General features: G+C 37.5%; 1 protein-coding gene across 1 annotated transcript in view; it reads right to left on the reverse strand.

Moving 5' to 3' along the window:
- Positions 1 to 4,040: 4,040 nt before the first annotated feature.
- The window catches only part of NHLRC2 (NHL repeat containing 2), a 33,765-nt gene continuing 24,397 nt past the window's right edge, over positions 4,041 to 13,408 (reverse strand). Inside the window, exons 10-11 of the mRNA XM_048311401.1 lie at positions 12,525 to 12,750; positions 4,041 to 11,738 (exon numbers count right to left, since the gene is read on the reverse strand). Of these exons, the coding sequence (XP_048167358.1) occupies positions 11,473 to 11,738; positions 12,525 to 12,750 (492 nt within the window). The 3' untranslated portion in view covers positions 4,041 to 11,472. The remainder of the gene's footprint in view (positions 11,739 to 12,524; positions 12,751 to 13,408) is intronic.

Consider the following 13,408-nt stretch of genomic DNA (forward strand, 5'->3'; position numbering starts at 1 on the left):
CTGAATTGAGTCTCTTCCCAAACTGAGGAGAACTCGGTAGCCTTTAATGCTGCGATGTGCTAGTCAAGTGCAGTGCTGGAACATAATTCTAACGGATTTTCCTCATTAATTTCTTTAGCTGACAAAACCAAAAAAACCCCAAACAAAACCCCAACAACAACCAGAAAGGAGAGGGTCATAGAACCATAGAACCACTTGGGTTGCAAGAGACTTTAAAGATTATCTGGTTCCAGCCCCCCTGCCATGGGCAAGGACACCTTCCACCAGTTTGGATCATTGCTTACTGTAGTCCTCACACTGTTAAGGTGGCAAGTCAGAATTGCTTTGGGGTAACTTGATTCCTCTTTCTTTGCTTGACTGCAAGCATTTCTGAGTTTAAAACATACAATCTTTCTAGGTTAACTTGTTGGGATTTTCTGCAAACAGCAAATTATCTCTTTCCTGGGAGCACTTTAATTGTAAATACAACTTTCCTGTGAGACTGTGAGAAGCTTGAGCATGGATTAAATCCTGGTTATTTTTTGCTTGTCACTGTACAAGGTACTCCATAAGCTTTCTGCATGTTAGGAGAAGGTGGAAAACAATCACTCTGAAAGGTTCATCTGAGCTAGGCTGTTCTTGGAAAACAGATGCATGCCTGCTGTCAGGTGCCTGTAGCAAGGTAGTCTCTCTTATTGTCAAGAAAAAAGCTGTGATATGCAGAGTACCAGAGGGTGTCAGGGTGATCAGGCTACCACTGTATGTGAAAGCAGGAAAGACCCTCTACCGGGTGTATAAGAAAAACATATAATCTGGTGATTACTGGTGATGCATTCACATAGACCAGAAACAGGTCTCAAAGTTGCTGAGACCTCCATCCATTACATATTTTTTTAAATCAGCAAGTTTGCTATATATTGGAAAAAAGACATACTTCTATATAAAATATACCATCCATCCTATTTCACTTCTTTTGGCTAAATTCTGTATTTTTTCTCTATTTCATGTACTTCCATGCAATCTAAGCCTCCTGTAAAGAGAATCGTTCAGTTGAGCAGCCTCAAGTAAATAAAAATTTTAATCCCCTGCTAGTTTAAATTCATAACTAATCCTGTTATGATTCAGTAAATGTTTCATTTTACACTTAGCAGTGAATTTGTGAGGCAAATTTTTGTCACTGTCTGCTAGAGACTCCATTACACCCTCTGCATCTTCCTCATAAGGTCTCAGAAGTTCTGCCACATGCACATCTGATTTGAGTCTATGATAACAGCACTTTGTAGCACTTTCACTGCTAAGAGCATGGCAAAAATGCAAATTAAATCCATCTTCCTCACTCAACTGCATAAAGGAAAGAAAAATTTAAATGATGGGTTTCTCAGTAGCCCCCAGCAAGTTTCCTTTGGATTTAACTGCCACTTAGGCATTGATGCTCCTACGTACTGCTTGGTGCATTTCAATGCTGTATTTTCTCCTGTGGTTCCACTTGCTGAATGCATTAAGTTTCTGAAAAAATGGTTACATCTCTCATTCTTGGTGATCTCTGTGTCTCAGTATCAACACCAGATAACTTGGAAAACATCACAGCTTTAGTCAAGTGTGTCAGCGTGCACAAGGAGGGGGAGGGAAGGCGCACAGACCTTGATGCAACGACTGCTTACGCTCGCTGCTGACACACATCAATGCTTTCATTAATGATAAATCGTTGTATCAATACAAACATCATTAAACTGCTGACTCTGCTTTGCTCTGATTAAAACACATCGCACTTTATGTGCTGTCACCTCAGAACCTCACAGGTTCACTTCACTATGGAAACCATGTGTTTGTCCAAGCCCTGTTATCTAATGTAGATATTAAACCTGATGTGCTGCCTTCTTGTTAGAAAATAAAGATGGTGTTAGAAAAACTATTTGTTTCTCAAGGACAATAATCGCAATGATAGCTTCAAAAATAACACTGCAGTTCCATGGTGAATAGATTTCAAACATTATACAGCACAAGGGTAACTTCAATGAAGTATTTACTTTTAGTGAAACAAAATCTTCATTAATATCTAATTACTCCTTAATATTAGAGCTTTGTTCAGTGTTTGGGAAATATACCCACAATTTACAGCCTGAGCTCTTGCCAGGAGCTCTGAGCACTGGCATTCCCAGATACTCTGCTTAAGGGAATGTCTGAGATAGTAAAATTACGGAGATTTAGCTAAGGGTTGCGAATGCTTTTCCAAAAAAAAGAATCAATATGTGCTGCTGTAGCAACACTTTAGAAAGCTAAAACTGTCTAAAACTTTACACGCAAAGGCTGAAATCCTCACCTCTGCTTTGATTTCTGTTCTTAAAGCAGACAGCAAAGAAGCACAAACCCACTCCAGAAAGCCCAGTTACAGCAAGGGTGGAACTTTGCTATCCACACTGGCACATAAAATAGCCATCAAGTATTGTTTTCAGTTCCTGGTGGGATTGTGTGCACAAAATACCAGGGTGACAGGCAGAAAAGATAAAATTCAGATGAGGCAGCAGTCATGAGTTTGAACAGCCACAGGAAACTACCTCAGATGGGAAGGACAGGGCAGGGAGAGGAGCTGTTTAAAGCTCCATTTACCCAATCTCCAGATAAGTTGCTCTTGGCAGGAGATTGCAGAATCCCTTGCAATAACAAGAAAATATCTTGGCCCTGTTAGTGATTTTAACATGAAAGGCTCCTTCCCCTTGCTTTTAGAAGCAAGTTAATTAATAGTTTCCTAGAGCAGTGACTTTGTGACCACAGAAATCTGCACTGGGCAGTGCCTCCCTGGGTTCTGGCAAAATGCACCAGCCCAGCTCAGTGCCACAGATGCCATTAGATACAAAAACATCACAGATTTGTTTGCATGTAGAACGTACAGGTTTGTGTTCACACAGGATTTCTGTTTTAAGAACACTCAGAAGTTGGGGGTGAAGGTGTCATTTCAGAGATGACGACTGAAAGCCAGCCAAGGTTCAGCTTTGTGATCTGTGGCAAATGCTCACTAAGATGCTGAGAGATTGCATGACCTGGCCTAAACTAGCTGAGTTGAGCTTGGCAGAAGCTTTTGATGAACTTTTTAGTAAAACAGAGAAATTACAATCAAATTTGTTTGACTCTGTCAAATCCAGACTTGCTGCATCAGGCTAAGCTGAATATATTGCATCTACATGCAAATCAAAGAAAGTTAGCTAAGTTTTATAAGTGGTGTGTATAAATATTTTAAATATTTGAATAGATGAATAAACATGAGGAAAAATCTTTAATGGGGTGGGGGGAATGACACAAATTCAACATAGTTACAGTACAATTTATGGGGCTCACCTACAGCTATTCCAGAATTTTTGTCACACAATGCTTTCATTAATGAGAAATAATGGTATCAATAAAAACATGATGAGCAGCACAAATAAGGGATTATCTTTGTAGGCATGTTGGTGTCCATCTCCAGTTGTACTGGAGCACATGAGAGCCTGCATTACTGCCCTATACCTACAGGTTCTTGGTCAAAGCTGCAAAACTGTTTTCTGAGTAAAACAATTATTTTTAGATGCTGCTGCTAAAACACAGTTCAACCATAATTATAATTAAACAGGCACCCACATGCTGCAAAGTGTAGCACAGTCTAACCACAGCCACAAGCATTACCTCAAGTGGAGCTCCATGCAGAGGGATCTGTTCCCATAGCTAAATTTGCTCTGGGATATCTGCAGTAAACTGAAGGCTACAATCAGGCAGCCTGTGACTCATGCAGTGCACCATTTTTAATGTCTCTTATGTGCAGAAATGAAAATAAAAGCAGATCTCTTGTTCCCAGACTCCTGGAGGGGGCAGTCCTACAACTCACACTGTTTTATAGACCTTTGGTCACTGAAGGGCTGACTGACACCCACGGCTGAGGAGCCTGTGGCAAAGGCAGCGGGAAACAAACAGTACTTCTTAATTAAAGTGTTTTATCCAAGCTGCAGCCCCTCACAGCAGACACATTTCATAACTTCTATATCTATGTTCACACAAAGATTGATAGACAAACCCAGCCTTGAAAGAACACATAAAATTTTTTAATGTTTATTTTTCCATGGAAAAGCTTTACAAGGAGAAAGAGGCTGCACAGGAGAAAGCATACATTCTTTAATCACTGTTTATCTGTTGGTTTGATAGCCAAGGCTGACATGTCTTCTACAGAGTATTTATTTGTTCTCACAATATTACAGGACATTTACCTTTTATTTAAAAAGGATCATCATCTATGAATATTGTTAAGAACACTGTTAGGCAACACTGTCAGTGAAGAATTTACATGACCTACATCAGCTGTAGATGATGTGCTTTCAATTCTTCTCATATTTTGTAACAACAAATGTAAACCGCATTTTTTAAGTGTTCAGATATATGGAAGGCTTTGCATCAAATGTAATGGAGAAACAAAGGTTTAGTATCTCAAAGAGCAGACAAAAATATTCCAATGCCCACAAAGCAACACTGACGTTCTCAAGGAAGAAAATAAAATTCCTGTCTTTCCCCTTAAATCACCTGGAGACATTTATTAAGGTGTTAAGTGCTCAAATGTGACTTTCCTCACTAGCATTGTACTGCTGGGATTTTTAGATATCCCAGCAGCAGAACCTAAATGAAGTTACATGTTTTCGCAGTGAGATAACCTGACCCTTCCTGACTGCCCCTACACACCACCTTTTGCTGTGTAAAGAATCTTTGCTGATCTATAGAACAGATGAAAACAACTCCAAAACAAAGACCAACCCTCCACCCCTCAAATACCAAGAGGTGTCACCTTTGCCCCTTTAGATCAGTGCATGCTTTGCCTTCCATCTCACTCAAACCACAATTTCAGCAAGCTGTTTGAAGTCTCCCTGCCACGTTTGTTCTGAAGTGTACAAAAGAGGTAACAATAGTTTCAGAAGTAAGCTCACAAGATTGAGAAATAACTGCATTTTGTAAGAAAAGGAGTTTGACAAATAAGCACCGTAATTTCAAATTAATTCAATAACATGACAGAGAAGGAAAACTCTTCACAGTTTCAGAATTAGTAGAATTAAATCCCTCTGAAGCTTGCAAACCATGAAGGTCAAATACTTTATTCCAATCAGTACTCCAGTATTTCTGTAAAGAAACACTTTCAAGTATTGTTACAAAAGGCACTGATTTTTTCCTTCAGCCATCAAGACGTAATAAAACCACAAAATTTCAGTCACATTGGGCCAAACTCCTGGCCCTAAAGATATTTGCCACTAACCTTGGAGCACCTGGATTTCACCCAGTCACTGTTTAACAACTACCTTCTTTTTCTTTATTGATTTTCTTACAAAATCACATAGATCCATCACAGGTTTTAATGATACAAAGATTAATGGTACATTAATGGTAACAACAGAGAGGAGAACATTTTAGTTGTTTTAATTATATTTTAAAAGTGAAATTGGACACTTCTGAAATTAAATATTCAATAGACAAAACATTTAGCAATTTTTTTCTCCACTTTACTATCAATTCATTTTTAAAATTTGGAAACCAGATTCGGAAGTCTGATTCAGGCAACTCTCAGGACAGATCCCCTGAACATATGGTTCAACCCAGTATTTCAGTTTAATCAAAAGCTTGGAAAATAGGCTCTTATTAAAAAAAAAAAAAAAAAAAAAAAAAAAAGGGAAAATCAAATTGGGAATTGCTGTTTTGCTTTCTATGCAGTCTGACAACGGCCAGATGGGTTGAATTTCTCAATCCTTAGTCAAAATGGGAAAGAATACAGTGTGGAATATCTGGAATATCTCTCTTCTGAGGCATGTTGAGTACAGAACATTAAATTAAGGCAGACGTATGAACAGGTTTTCTTCAAACGGGACTTCTTTAGCTCAAAATTGTCAATGTTTCAAAGGAACCAGGCAAGACTTTAAAAATACTTGCAATTCTTTTGCTTAGCCCTAGAGCCTGCAATGGGACAGAGTTCCCTCATATGCTTGAAAGCAATGGACCACCAAAGAGGTAAAATAAGCAATATTTAATTATAGCTACACAAACATTCCTCAACTCACACCCAAGGCTTCCAGCTTCTCATCTGCAGCAGGAGTGCATTACCTGACAATAATTAAACAATCTGCAACAAGACAGCAAATTACATAATAGCTAAAATATTTAACCTATAGCAGCTAAAGTATTTCACCTCCAGCATCAAAGTTTCCTGAAACTAAGAGCCATCAGAATCCCTGCAGAGGCTACTCAAGTTTGAAGGGATGTTCTGGGACACCTAGAAACAACTTCAGAACCTCACTGGACAGGGCCAGAGGTAAAGGTAAAACTTCTGACAGTAGCTGCATCAGTGCAAAGCTTGATGAAGCTAACCTGAGGACATCACCTTATTCTAATGCCATCTAGAATTACTTGCTATTTACATCCCATCCCTGAAGCAGGGGAGGGGCAAGGAGCTGGTGGAGGGAATTATCCTTCCTACGTGGACCCCTCCATGGTAACAACATACGGGCTGCGTTTCATTGTGGGAACTACACAAAGGAGGAAAGGACAGGCCCAAAAACCTAACCAAAATCCCCCATAATAGCATGACAAAGAAACCAAGATAAACTTGGAAACTAAATCATAGGTGTGATGAATTCTGAACAGGAATGAGTCCTAATCCTAAATGAGAGTAGTGATTTTACTTGTCAGAGTACAAAAATTATAAAATATGTATCAGCTGCTTCTGATGGAAGACAGTAGTGAAACTTGGTTATATGAACATAATGGAATGTAAAATATTAGAAATATTGTTTCTAAATGAATGATCTGTTGTTGAATGCAAAAACAGATGTTGTGATTTAATTAAAAAATAACCAGGTCTCACATTTTCAAAAATTATCTCCAATTACTTGTCACCATCCTTATGGGACGGAGAAACTCCTCTAATCCCTGACAAACCAATTGCAATGAAAATTGTAATGATAAATTCTGAATACTAAATATTTGCTAACATAAACCAGTAATATTAATTGATTATATGAGTAAGCGACCTGGCAGATTCGAGTGCAGAGTTACTGGGGGTGACTGAGGAGCTGCTGTGCATGGGAAGTTCTCCTTAGGTAGCACAACTGCAGCCTGGAGAACACAATGTGCCACAGCAAATCTCACACATTCTACAACAAAGAAAACTTAATTTTGAGTTCACACTTCTGTGGGAGTGTAGCCTCAACGTGTCTTTGAGGTAAGTCTTAATGAATACCAGTGATTTTAAAAAATTACACATCTTAAGAATGTACATAAATCTCTGCTATTGTCTGCTGAACTATAAACCATTTAAAACTAGATCTATCACTCATAACTCTACAGAGTCAGACATTTAAAGCTTCCATGTATGTAGAAAACCTTGTTAGGAATCAAAAGTTCAAGACAATTTGTGGTCAATAGCGCCTCTCTCTTTGCTAAAATAAATAGTCAATAATTAAAGGAACAAAAGGACATGGCCCTACATAAGAAGGAAAGTCTCTTCATTTTCATCATCCCCCTTCTCTGAGCAAGAGGTAAGGAATATATTTTTCCTGATTTTCTCTCAACAAAACAGTTTTACCCATGGTTTCAGCTACAATATTTTCCTACTGAAATAAAACCAGTGCATTAAGAATATATACAATATATTGGAAGCCACATGCACCTTTTCTCAGGATAAGCAGATAAGGCATTTACCTGATGCTATAAAACTACTTCTCATGTATCACTCATCTGGTCTGCACTTGCTTGGTACCACACTACCACAGCATTATACAAACAAAATGCTCTACAGGTGGAAGATACGAGAAGCCAAACACAAACTAGAAGAAAGTAAGAAAAAGCATTCAATAGAAAAGCCAAAAATGATGTAAGAATCTAACACAAAAAGAAATCAACCAAAAATGTATGCATAAAATACGTGCCCATCAATAGGTTTACACAGCCATCATCCCTACCCTTCCTTCAACAGAAGGGAGCAAACTACAGAAAGATATTACTGAATTCAAACAACATGAAAGAGCTATTAAAACAAATTACGCTCCCTCTTCAAAACCACATTATCTTTTTTCTAGTCTAATAAAAAATATTATACTGCAATTAAATAAAATTACTAAAAACATCTCATGGAACTATTAATACATCCGTTCAAAACCAAAAAGCTGTCCCAGAAGTGCAAACACTACAACTAAAATCTTAAAATGCCACTGAACTCGTTTCCATTATACAAATCAACCATGACCAATACTCTTTAGAGACTTGCTAAAGTCATTTAGTGCTTTATTAAGGTTTGAAGCAAAACCTGTTTAAAGCCAGTAGAAAGCCATGTTTGGAAAATGCCTTGAATTAAATACTTTTACTGTGAGACACAAATCTGGGAGTGCTGAGCCATTCCAATTTGCTTGGAATTTTTATATCAGGAAACACCAAAAAACTAAGTTCCCATACAAAGAGGTAGCAATCATCAATATATCCAATTTTTCAGTACTTAGACAGAATAGTAACATTTCCTATTTTTCTGCATCATATTTGGAAGATGCTTTCTGGTACTTAAATAAATTTCTGTAGCTTGTACCTGCTATTCTGTTTGCCTGTCTGGTGGAATTTATGGCACTTGTTGCTTTACTGTAAGAGCATCTTGTAAACCCTGGAGGAAGAAATGGAAATAGTATCCCTAAATATCATAAGCTCTCAAAAAATCTGTGCTTTTCTAATCACAGAACATTTGAATGTCTGTACATGACAAGTGAAACAGAAGGAGTGACTCTGGGAATGTGCATCCTTATCCCTTGGACAAACAAAACTTGTTGTTAGACTACATGATTAAAGGCCAATCACAGTGAACACACAGACTGAGCAAGGAGAGAACACTGAGATAGAAAATATAACTACAGTACTGTAATTAAACATTATACACTCTAGTTAAATAAAGTGAGGAATAGAGCCTTTCCCATACAGCAATACATTAATTAAAAGTGTCAATAACAAAACAGATTTTTGAGGTTTTTTTTAATATTGGCATACAGGCAGAATTTGATGACCTGATCCAATTGAAATAGAAAAATATAATGTCATCTTAGCTGAAAATTTGAGCTGGGGCTGTTCAGCCTGGAGAAGACTGGAGAGACCTTATAGCACTTTCCAGTACCTGAAGGAGCTACAAGAGCTGGACACAGACTTTTGACAAGAGCGTGTAGGGGTAGAACAATGGGGAATGGCTTCAAACTGAAAGAAGGCAGATTTAGATTAGATATTGGAAAGAAATTTTTTACTGTGAGGGTGGTCGGACACTGGCACAGGTTGCCCAGAGAAGCTGTGGATGCCAGATCCCTGGAAGTATTCACAATCAGGCTGGATGCAGCTCGGGGTAACCAGCTCTAGTGGAAGGTGTCCCTGTCCATGCAGGGGGTTGGAACTAGATGGTCTCTCAGGCCCCTTCCAACCCAAACCATTCTATGACGGGACAAAATGAGAGAAAAAAGATCTATCTGATGAATTATATGTTCAAGATAACTGTAGCAGTTTGGTTCGTTACTCTGAACTTCTGAACCTAATGCTTGTTTTTTTCAAGGAGCAACAGAAAACCTGCAGGCTATCTAGAAGCTGTTCTAAGGTTTCCTGGCTACTATCCAAAGGTAAACAGACAAACAAAAAATGGTGAAAGACTGAGTTTTACTAAAGTGTAAAAAATAGTAAATGCCCAAATCAGTTTCTTTATCTTCAATCTCCCAACAGCATTTGCCATCTGTGAACAAAGCAGCAAAGCTTTTTCACTCTTCAAAATGGCATGTGAGAATTGAGAGGCTTACCCAAAGGAGCTGAAACACTGAATTAGAAAAGTTGCTTAAAAACCAAACATAAGAAAAATAGTATTTCAGCCCTTACTTTGCTGACAGGTGAGATAACAACCATTTCTGGTGCCACAAAGAACTCTCAGATAAACTGGCATTTCAATGGAAGGAAGAACCACACCAGTCCATATGGTTCCCTTAAAACAAAAGCCTCTCGGGTTCATGACCAACATTTCTGTCAGCTTTCAAGTAAGAAAAAGCAACAACAACTGATGCTGGGGATTTACTGAAAGGTGTCAGGACTAATTGTTTTAGAAAAGACTATTAAAAAATTCTTTCACTACTGCACTTCATAATATGTGTGACAATACTATCTTTCAACTTAAAACAAAATCATCTTCTCAGAACTGATTATCATGACCAGAGCACAGAGCCTAACCTAATTACCACTTAAGCACGGTGGAAGCTCTTCCAGTTCAAGTAATAAATTTGCACCACCACTATCACCCCGCCCCTACTTACTACAGCAAATTGAGGGAATTTTACTTGCAAAACATTTAAACCCCAAGGGCAGAGTTTTGCAACAGAGTTTTAAAGCGTCCTACTCAAAGATTAGGTTACCAGTGTTCTAGCAAAAGATCAGAAGCTTTAAAGATGAATGTAAATAATCCATTATCAAATATACAATTCTGGTTCAGTGGCCACTATTACAAATCCAGGGACTAACAGTGACTTCAAAGGACTCTGAATCAGACTTCAAGAGTGCAATATTCTTCATAATATTATGTATATGCAAGACAGAAGTCTTCAGACAAGTCTTTGCAGAGAAATCATAAAAATGGGAGTGAATCACCCTGCTTGAAATGGTTGACATTTAATTTTTGCAGTGTAGATATTCAACCATTACCTACCACTTTCTATAAAACGTAGATTGGTATGTATCAGAAAAACTCCAGCATAGCTTTGTGGTGGCTATTATATATATATATATATATATATATATATATATATAAACACATTGCAGAGAGGCACATTTTTTGTTAAAAATCAGCATGAAATTCTTCTGCAGGAACTTGAACAGTTCCCCTTTCACAGAAAATTTTCCACGAACCTTTGCTCTTCATGTAAGGCGGTCATGTTGAGTTAAAGCAAAATACTCAATTTGCATAAATCTAGTTTAAGATGTATTTTCAAAATACATGTGTTGTAAGTGTCATTACAGAAGAATAAGCAAGATACCTCTTTTACAGACTGGAGAAAGAAACTTCCTTTTGACATTCTATTAAAATGTAATAAGGGCACAAAAGGAATTTTGAAGTGTTAGTCCAAAATGATCTACTCTAACAGTATGTACAGTGCAAAGATCTTACAGTAACATCAGAAAGTAACACCAGCTCTTTCAAATGGATTCTAAAAATTGTTGTTCATTTCTTAAGACTGGCAGACCTCCAGTATGTTCACAATTGGCAACAGAGTCTACAGTACTACAAAGTTATTGCTGCTACTGTAATGCAAAGAAATGAGGTTGTGATGATAAATTTTCCCGTTAGGCTGTAGAGAAAACTACTTAATTTAACCAAGCATATTATTTCTTAGCTTTGTCATAAGCTCTAGGAAAAAACAGAGCAAAGTTATCTATTTGAACTTTCTCCCACAGAAATGGTGGATAGCAAAACAAAATGTGAAATCAGCTGGCTTTGTGTTAGTTGGTTACAAAGGTGTGTGTGAGTTCCACTTGAGCCGAGCTGCCTCGGGCTGTGCCAGCAACCTGCAAGGGCTGGCTGAACGAGACTCCTGCCATCATACAGGCACTGCTACCTTTGCTGCAGTAGTAGAGGCACGCTTTGATGGCCAGGGTGGCTTCAGCTGACACACAGCTCCCAGGTAACTGAAAGGGAATGACAGTTTGACAGGAAACATCCTTTATTTCTCCTGTCAGACACTGTCCTTGCAGCAACCAGGCATTATCTGTAAAAGAAGAACAGATTTTATCATTAGGGTATTTAACACCACATCTGAAAGCTACAGAAAACACTAATTCTACCTATAGGACAACAAGGACTTTCCACATGCAAACATTAAAGGAAATTTCCTTCCTGATTTTTCCAATTGTGAACACAACAAAAAAAAAAAAAAAGAAAAAAAAAAGGAGAAGTAATTTACAAATGCTTTTTTATCAGTCATTTAGAGATGGAGAGATCCATAGCACTATAGGTGTATAAATAGTACACCTAATTTAAATGCAATGGAACTGCAATTTCTCCTATACACTCTTAAAAGGATATTAAAATTTATTCTGATAAGCACAAGCAAAACTTCTTAAATTAATGGCTACCATACATTTGTATCAGAGATCTACGACACCAGGTAAGATATCTGCCATAAATGCATTAAACTGCAGGTAAAATGATGGCATTTACTGCTAGAATGAAACTTGAGTTCCACATTTATTTAAATATTTGACAGTACGTGAACTGAAAAATGATCTGCACACTACATACACCTAACTCATTGCATTGAGCCATAATGCAGCATGTATTAATTCAAACGAAGAGTGGTCTACCAGGTGTTTGGCTTTTTTCAATCTTTGCACTCCAGCTGTTAAATGCATCAACTCTAAATATCATGTATTGCATCACAAGGTCAAACAGGAACACAGGACAGGGAGGGATATCTTGATTCATCAGATTGAGATCCCCTGCACTGCAGGATGTGCTGATTTAATCCACTTCCTATCCTAACCAGAGACTTTACCTTCTGCTGTGATAAACCAGGCACTGGGAGCTTCTTCATTCAGTTTTGAATCCGGAGGAAGAGTCAACTTTAATAAAAACTGGATTGTCTGGCCAGGAGCTACAGTTAATGAAGGAAGTTGAACCTTTGGTGCAGATTTAGGCAGTCTTGGAAGGTTTGTTATTTTATCCTTTTGTACAGGCAGGTTATCTGGAACATCACATGCTTCTGGCTTCAGGATAGGCAACTATCAGTAGAAATCAAACAAAACGCTTATTTTATTAGTACTGAAGATAAATGGGCTTTCACAACACAGTCACAGTTTCAAAGTGACATATTATGGCTATTGGCCTAAAACTTTCTGACAGAGTGCAACAATACTATGATAAAAAAGAAAAAGGGAAGGACAAAATGTTTCCTTAAAATTAAAAAACCCTGATTAATCCAAATAAAAGCAATATTTACTCTTAAAACCATAAAACCCACAGCTACTTTACAGAATCCCTTAACTAAAATTTTTTACAGTTGGATACATTTTTGCTTTAAATAAAATGTAAATGTATTTCCTTCTAATTCCAGTATTAAATTGCATGCTTCAGTAATAAAATCCAGGATTTTAACTGTGCACGTTGCACAGTAAAATAGAGGAATATTTCCAGAAAAGCCACCAACATGTTAAATGATATGAAAATTTAAACACATACTAAGACTGTGTACTATTAAATGCAAGAAACATATGAGAAGACATCAGGACCATTATGTCATAAATATATGTATATATATATTTGAAAAAATCATTAAGACATAGTGGCATTGTGAGGTGGACATGAGCACAAATTTGTTTACAATCAAATAAAACTCAATTATGACAGTGGTTTTGATTTGACAACTTGAAAGCCCATTAT

Source organism: Corvus hawaiiensis, chromosome 8 (genome assembly GCF_020740725.1).
Source record: "Corvus hawaiiensis isolate bCorHaw1 chromosome 8, bCorHaw1.pri.cur, whole genome shotgun sequence".
In the NCBI taxonomy this organism is placed as follows: Eukaryota; Metazoa; Chordata; class Aves; order Passeriformes; family Corvidae; genus Corvus; species Corvus hawaiiensis.